The sequence below is a fragment of the Anguilla rostrata genome, chromosome 10 (genome assembly GCF_018555375.3).
Source record: "Anguilla rostrata isolate EN2019 chromosome 10, ASM1855537v3, whole genome shotgun sequence".
Lineage (NCBI taxonomy): Eukaryota > Metazoa > Chordata > Actinopteri > Anguilliformes > Anguillidae > Anguilla > Anguilla rostrata.
In genome coordinates this window covers 2578361-2587500 of record NC_057942.1, presented here as the reverse complement: position 1 = coordinate 2587500, position 9140 = coordinate 2578361, and the positions used below count along the sequence as shown (strand labels likewise).

At 49.6% G+C, this 9140-nt stretch overlaps 1 protein-coding gene across 1 annotated transcript in view; it reads left to right on the top strand.

Moving 5' to 3' along the window:
• The window catches only part of LOC135233703 (calcium/calmodulin-dependent protein kinase type II delta chain-like), a 59511-nt gene that overhangs the window by 44462 nt on the left and 5909 nt on the right, over nt 1–9140 (top strand). The window contains exons 17-20 of the mRNA XM_064297503.1: nt 3194–3238; nt 5520–5568; nt 7370–7468; nt 8885–9022. Of these exons, the coding sequence (XP_064153573.1) occupies nt 3194–3238; nt 5520–5568; nt 7370–7468; nt 8885–9022 (331 nt within the window). The remainder of the gene's footprint in view (nt 1–3193; nt 3239–5519; nt 5569–7369; nt 7469–8884; nt 9023–9140) is intronic.

The window sequence follows — 9140 nt, the reverse complement described above, 5'->3', positions numbered from 1 at the left end:
CGGTGTTACTTCCTGGGAGAGCAGAGACACTGGTGCCCAGTTGCCTGGCTGCGTGTCCCTGAGTTTGCCCGTAAGCACCACCCCCCAGCCCCCCGCCGCACCGCCCCCGCCGCCCCCCCCAGCCCCCGCGTCTGTTACTGATACACTGTGCCGGGGAGGAAGGGTCCTCATTAAAACTGCATGAGTCACATTTATGTCACTTTCCAGCCCGCAGAACACTGCCAACAAAGAGCGCTCCGGGGACAGGGGCTCGCCCCGACCGAGACACTTAGAGCACATAAACCCTACGCATCATACACACACATAAACCCTACGCATCATACACATAAACCCTACGCATCATACACATAAACCCTACGCATCATACACACACATAAACCCTACGCATCATACACACACATAAACCCTACGCATCATACACACACATAAACACTACGCATCATACACACACATAAACCCTACGCATCATACACACACATAAACCCTACGCATCATACACACACATAAACACTACGCATCATACACACACATAAACCCTACGCATCATACACACACATAAACCCTACGCATCATACACACACATAAACACTACGCATTACAATAACTACACACATAAACACCTACGCATCATACACACACATAAACCCTACGCATCATACACACACATAAACCTACGCATCATACACACACATAAACCCTACGCATCATACACACACATAAACCCTACGCATCATACACACACATAAACCCTACGCATCATACACACACATAAACCCTACGCATCATACACACATAAACCCTACGCATCATACACACACATAAACCCTACGCATCATACACACACATAAACCCTACGCATCATACACACACATAAACCCTACGCATCATACACACACATAAACCCTACGCATCATACACACACATAAACCCTACGCATCATACACACACATAAACCCTACGCATCATACACACACATAAACCCTACGCATCATACACACACATAAACCCTACGCATCACACACACACATAAACCCTACGCATCACACACACACATAAACCCTACGCATCACACACACACATAAACCCTACGCATCACACACACACATAAACCCTACGCATCACACACACACATAAACCCTACGCATCACACACACACATAAACCCTACGCATCATACACACACATAAACCCTACGCATCATACACACACACATAAACACTACGCATCATACACACACATACCCAAGCATCATACACACACATAACACTAGCATCATACACACCATAACCCTACGCATCATACACACTAAACACTACGCATCATACACACACACATAAACACTACGCATCATACACACACATAAACCCTACGCATCATACACACACATAAACACTACGCATCATACACACACATAAACACTACGCATCATACACACACATAAACACTACGCATCATACACACACATAAACCCTACGCATCATACACACACATAAACCCTACGCATCATACACACACATAAACCCTACGCATCATACACATAAACCCTACGCATCATACACACACATAAACCCTACGCATCATACACACATAAACCCTACGCATCATACACATAAACCCTACGCATCATACACACACATAAACCCTACGCATCATACACACACATAAACCCTACGCATCATACACACACATAAACCCTACGCATCATACACACACATAAACCCTACGCATCATACACACACATAAACCCTACGCATCATACACACACAAAACCCTACGCATCATACACACACATAAACCCTACGCATCATACACACACATAAACCCTACGCATCATACACACACATAAACCCTACGCATCACACACACACATAAACCCTACGCATCACTACACACACATAAACCCTACGCATCAACACACACATAAACCCTACGCATCACACACACCATAAACCCTACGCATCATACACACACATAAACCCTACGCATCATACACACATAAACCCTACGCATCACACACATAAACCCTACGCATCATACACACACATAAACCCTACGCATCACACACACACATAAACCTACGCATCAACACACACACACATAAACACTACGCATCATACACACACATAACCCTACGCATCATACACACACATAAACCCTACGCATCAACACACACATAACACCTACGCATCACACACACACATAAACACTACGCATCATACACACACATAAACCCTACGCATCATACACACACATAAACCCTACGCATCATACACACACATACACCCTACGCATCACACACACACATAAACCCTACGCATCACACACATAAACCCTACGCATCATACACACACATAAACCCTACGCATCACACACACACATAAACACTACGCATCACACACACACACACATAAACCCTACGCATCACACACACACATAAACACTACGCATCACACACACACACATAAACACTACGCATCATACACACACATAAACCCTACGCATCATACACACACATAACCCTACGCATCATACACACACATAAACCCTACGCATCATACACACACATAACCCTACGCATCACACACACACATAAACCCTACGCATCACACACACACATAAACCCTACGCATCATACACACACATAAACACTACGCATCACACACTCTCACACACACACACACACACACACATACACACACTCTCTCTCACACACACGCATACGCACACACGCACATGCCCAGATGTAGCCTGCTGCTGTGATGTCACTCCTCCGCCCCGTTCACGTGTGCTTCCACGGGGCACGACTTTGCCGCGCTGTGTAGACCGCCCTGTAGGGGGCGCTGTGTATAGGAGGTCGGAGGAGGACGTTATTAGTGTGCCTGTCCCGCTGGCTGTCCGCTGCTTTCGGGTCGTGCGTGTTCCTGTCCAGCTCCTGTTTTATACACGTTTCTCCTGTCAGGAATCTCTAAGCCCCGCCCCCCTAACCCCTTCTCACGGGACAAAACCGTTACTTCTTCTCTTCCTTAAAAAAATGTAACTCTTCCTCTCTTTTCTCGCTCTATTCTCCATCTCTCTCTGCTGTCGCCTGTGACCTGTTTTTCCTCTTTCTATCATTCTGTCCATCTCTCATGCCCACCCCACGTACATCTTTTTGCTTTCTTTTTCTCTCTTTCTCTTTCTCTTTCTCTCTCTAGGAACCTCAGACCACTGTTATCCATAACCCAGTGGATGGGACCAAGGTACACCCTGCTCCCTCCTTCACCCCCCCCCCCCACTCCACTGTCCTGCATCTCAGTGAAGCTGAGTTAGCCTGAGCATTCACGATAGTGTGTGTGTGCGTATGTGTGTGTGTGTGTATGTACATATGCGGGTGTGTGTGTACATGCGTGTGTGTATGTGTGTGTGTGTGTGTGTGTGTGAGTGAACGTGTGTGTGTGTGTGTGTGTGTGTGTGTGTCTGTCATTGGCCATGCAAGGACCCCTGTTGGCTTAATGCACGATAATAAATGTAATTCCTTTAACATTTTATTTGGATTGAGGCAGCTTATAAAGTGTCCCGTCTAGTCTCGAGACCCCAGAGTTTGAGGGCTCGATTGACCCCTTCTTGATTCCGAACATCTGTTCATAGTCCCGATTCTGCTCCGGGTTGATTTGTGTGCTTGTTGACTTGGTTTTGTTCGTATTCAAAATAATTAACTCATTAATTTAACTCATTATGTTTCCTCCATCTGCCGCTCCATATTGAATTAATAATGCCGCTAATGACGTTACTGAGTAATGGCTTATTAAATGTCCGTGCGTCTGGTAATGGTGTTTATCACTCATTCCCTGTGCGGTGATCGCTGAAGAGCGTTTATGAAGACGAGTGGATTAAGAGCTGCCTTACTGCACAATAGCCGCGTCTTTTTTTAGCCGTTTTGAGGGCCTATATCTGCTAATGGATCACTGTTGTGAAACAGTGCCCCTGTGTGGTCAACCGGGAAACTGCAACTATAAGAATTGCTGTGGCGTGTGTGTGTGTGTATGCTTGTTTGTGTGTGTGTGTAATAATGTGTAAAAGAAAACCAGGAAAACAAATGTCTGCAAACCATTACTCAGGTGTTGTGGGGTCCCCTCTTCCTCTGTCTGTTCCTCCTCCATTCTTTCATATTTCTCTCTTCTCTCCTCCGACATGTTCACTCCATCACTTCCTCTGTTACTGCGCTCGCTTGCCGGGGGGGTGTGGCGTCCTGCGTGCGGTTCCGCCCCCCAGACCCATTCACCTCTGCCTGTCCCGTGTGCAGGCCCAAGCCTGGTGGGGGGGGGGTGCGGTGGGTGTTCGTGTATTTGGCGTCCTCTCTGTCAGTCTGTCTCCCCCCCCCCCCTTTTTTAAGAGTGACATGGGCCGCCTCCCTGCCGGGACAGCGAGTCTTTGGCCTCACCTGACAGGCTGATCGTACATCAAAGACTGTATACCTGGAATCAAGACCTGTCAGGCATAAGAACAGGAAGGGATTGGCTGTGCGACCTTTAGAAATGTCCCCCAGGCAGGACAGAAAAGTTTTTTTTTTCCCCGTTGAAGGGTAGAGGACATTTTCGGGTAGGACAGCCGTGCCGCTGTCTCCGGTGTACGGTCCCGTCCTTGCCTTCGTCAGGGGGTCACAGAGATAGCGAGTCTCTCTCTCTCTCTCTCTCTCTTCCTGTGCGCCTGTTCTTCCGAGTGAGAAGTTCTCTCCCCTTATACGCTTAACTCACTGCATGATCACAAAATATGTAATTATTCCCTTTTCTGAAGAAGAAGAAAAAGAAAATTCACTACAGACTTAGACTTATTTAGTGAGTATGCTGGGTGTCAAACTGAATCCCAAGGGGGAGGTTTTTGTAGTTTCCTTTCACCACTTCCAGACCCTCCAGGACTGCAGTTTCACGCCTGTCGAGTACATCAAATATGGCTGAAATTGAACAAAGCAATTCAGCCCCATTCGATGTACTGGAAACGAGGACGTATTTCAAGAGACAATGGATCCTGCAGACTGCATTTCCGCAAAATTATCATACGAGGCCAGAAAGAAATATGAATATTGGAGGAGAAGCAAGAACTTGAGGTAGGAGAAGCAGGGCAGTAATACTCTTGACCGTGTATGCTGACATCTGTTAGCAAAAATACATTACCACCAGCCAGGCGTCGCTAGTTCCTGTTCATCTCTGCGCTGATTGGTCGGTTTTGGTGGGGACCCTGATACCAGCCCAGTTTCTCCAAACCCTAGCAGACGTGGTGAATTGTGTTTGTCCCGTAATGAAGTGGTAGGAGAGGAGCAAACGCTTTAAGTGTGTGAACTTTGACTGTCGGTCGTGAGTAATGGTGGTTTGTTTTTTCCTGACGGTGGTTGTCTCTGAGTGTCCGTCTGGATGTTTAGCTGTGTGTAGGGCCGTTTGTGGGGGTGTGTATTCGCTGTAAGCCAGCCGTTGAGCGTGCGTCCGCGTCGGCGTGTTCGTGTCTGTCGTCCCGTGCCGGCAGTGACTGGCTCCTCTTTGTCCACAGGAGTCCTCGGACAGCAGCAACACCACCATCGAGGACGAGGATGTGAGAGGTGAGTTGCACTGTCCGTTAGTGAACACAAACTGAGCACCCCAACACTGGGCAGAATGGCCTGCAGACATGGCAACCTGACACACGCACACACATGCACACACATACGCACGCACACATGCACATACACACACACATGCACCCACACACTCACACACAGTTACATTCACTCACCTGAGCTTTTCATCTTATGCAGATACTGCAGGTAATGCTTATGCAGACTCTAAAAACTGGGGTTCTATGAATAGCATATGTTATGTGTAAGATGACAAACATGCGATTAGAATGTTCTTAACTGAACATCCCAATGGTGATGTCACAATCTCTGCTGGTTCTAGAACACTGGCTTAGAATTTTGGAAAAGAAACATTCCAAGAACCCTCCTCTTCAAAGGGTTAAGAGTCCCTGAGCAGGGCTCCTGATCCAGTCTGTCCCTTTCCTGGTTTATGAGAGCCAGGGGGAACCTTGGGGCTCGTTCCCGCTGGAGACGGACTCTGGAGCACAGGAAGGGCACCTTGGGCGTATTTTTAGCAATGAGAGGAGAGTGAGATCGCCGGAGTCTTAAAAGCATATTAATAACAACATAGTGCGAGAGGTGGGAAGTGGGAAGATCATGAGGCAAGTGAATCAAAAGAAAAAAGAGCAGGTGAGAGAAATGTGTCATTTGAGTGTGTGTGTGTGTGTGTGTGCGTGCATGTGCGTGTGTGTGTACGTGTGTGTGCGTGCGTGCGTGGGTGCGGTGCATGCGTACACACGCGTATGTGCGTGTCAGTTTATTGCCCTGAGTGAATGATCGTTTCCTGAATGCATCCATTGGCTATGAAAGACAGATCCCACAATGCCCTGGGGTTCCCTGATCGTCAGTGAGATGTCATCCTGTGCAGATGGGTCTTTGCTCTGACTTTGGCTGGCACATCCTGCAGTACTTAAAGTGCTTCCTGTGTCATCGTTAGCCATGGCGTTCTTGGGCCTAAATGTGCTTTAAGGATGTTGTACTTCAGATGTTTGCGAGAACTAAACAGAAAATCGCAGGTCTTACACTGATGTGCCCTTTAACTGTAAATATCTTCCTGGACTTTAGTATCTGCTATGACCATTACAGTAAAAAAACACTAGTGCCGTATTTCAATGGTGCAGTTGCATAAAATGTGTTAAGTGTGTTTTCTAAGCCTGCAAACTAGCGATTACAGTCTTGCGCGCTAGTGTAGGTGTGTCCAAATGGCTGTCGGTTTGAACATCTGCGATTTGAAATGCGACGAACCCAGAAGCGAAACCAGAGCCGTTCCCTCGCCCCATGATGCTGCTTTAATCGGTATTTTTAATATGCGCGTGTACTTTTTTTTTTTTTTTTTTTTCCACCGGCCATAAAATCGATACAGGATACGGCGGATAACGTTTCGCGCCGATTTCGCGACGCTACTGTAAATAATAGCAACGCTAGCCCGAGCGCGAGGGCACCAGCGGAAGTTCCAAGGAAGATATTTATACTGAGGAGATATTTTTTTGCGGTGCATTAACGGGGTGGTTTAGTGCTGGAGGAGAAGGTAACATGAGTTCAGGGGGTGAGATTGGCAGACTCTCACAGCCACACCTCTAATGTGGCCACACCCACCTGCCCCCCCCACCCACCCCCCACCCCCCCTCCCCCCCACCCTGCCCTGGCCTCTTCTGACCCCGCCCTCCTCATATCCCCTCTTTTTTTTTGTCCTTCGTTTCATCCTGTTCTTCCTTCTCATCTCTGTCCTTTGTGTTCCTTCTGGGGGGGGGGGTGCGGGGGGTTTTGGGGGGGGGTGTACACACAGGGAAAAGCCTAGACGGCAGCTCAGTTAAGACCCAGTCCAGCTCCAGCTCTCCACCGGAGGCCGTCCAATCGGCACAGGCCCCGCCCCCGGCCGTCTACTGTAAGTGGGCGTGTCTGCACGCGCTCAGTGCCGCCTCGCACGCCCGACTGTCCCCTGGCGCTCGTTCACTGGTGTGAGCATGAGCCTTTCGGCTGAGTGGGCACTGGAAGGACGCTGCTGCTTGTTCTGTGGGTGTGCTCACTCGTGTGGAAACACTCACACTAAATCCTGTATGAAAGCTACTTGACTCACCCTGAAACGGCAGAATTCAGCTGCTCAGCGTTGCTTTTTAAAGAGAAAAGAAAAAAAAATCTACTGAGATGAGAAGAGTTCTCAATAAAAAAAAAAAATATGAAATCATTTTTTTTTGTTGGATCGCGTATTGTGTATTAAAGATGTGCGTTTAAGAGAAGCCGCCTGCTTCCTGCCTCCTCACGCGATCGAGGACGTCCTGCTGAAGCTGGCTTACAGCGAGGCTTCATCATCACGTGGCGTTTCTCAGGAGCGAGGAGCCGATCATCGTCGTATCGCTGACAGGAAATAGCCTGAACTGCGCCGCTCTCGAATAGTCCCGCGGTCTGCTCGCCCCTCTCCACATTAAATACACCGCCTACCGTACCCCCTGCTCAGACTGCACAGTCCCAGTCCACTCTCATCCCCCTGGTGTGCTTGCTAGCTGGTGGCTCGCTGCTGCCCCCCGGTGGCGGTGAGTGGAATGGCACCCTGCTGCCGCAGCGCTGTCCTGCCGATCCCGCGATGGTCGCCTTGCTCAGCTCTCGCGCGGATCGCAGCGCGGGCATTCCGCTCCTGCTCCAGTCGGTCTCGTTTTAAAGAAAGTCAAAATGTTTTTTTGTTTTTTTACATTTTTTTATTTATTCTGCCATTAATCTGTTGAGCCTGCCCTGTGCTGGAGCGGGACGCAGCAGACGCAGTGAGACTGTAATCCCGCAGGGCGCTGCTGCAGAAACGCAGGGCGCTGCTGCAGAAACGCAGGGCGCTGCTGCAGAAACGCAGGGCGCTGCTGCAGAAACGCAGGGCGCTGCTGCAGAAACGCAGGGCGCGGCTGCAGAAACGCAGGGCGCTGCTGCAGAAACGCAGGGCACTGCTGCAGAAACGCAGGGCACAGGCGATTCCCAGCTGCTTTATGTGAGGCCCAAGACTTAGAGGAGCTGAAACGAAATGCGTTATTAAATGGAATGTAAATGTCCCCTCGACTGAAGTGTGACTCGCTCAGCGAATCCGCCCCCGTCTGGTTTGTTCTGGCACCGCTCGCTGTCTGTCCGGCTGACTAACGGCTGCATGAGCTTCCGGAGAGTTCCGCGTGGGCTCGTCCTCCAGTCCCCGCGCTTCCTCCCCGCTTCCTCCCTGCTTCCTCCCCGCTTCCTCCTGCTTTTCTGCATCTCCATCCACCGCACACCTGTGTCCTGATCTGCCCTGTGTCCCACCCCCCTGCCGCCCCCTGCCCCCCCCCCCCAGCCTCCAAGCTGACAGACCTCCTGGGCTGCGTGCGCAAGGGCCCGAGTCCTGCCTCTGACGGCGAGGGGGGGGTCAGCACCCCCCCGGCAGCTGTGCCCGCCCCCTCCCCCCCCCAGACCCCTGTCATTCCCATGCAGAGTAAGTCAGGTGCACAACTGCACTTCACCATCAGCTGTTCCTCCCCTGCGTTGTGTGTCCTTACTTCATTCCTTACTGTTTTATCACTCATTTTTCCATCTTCATCTCTCTGTTTTCC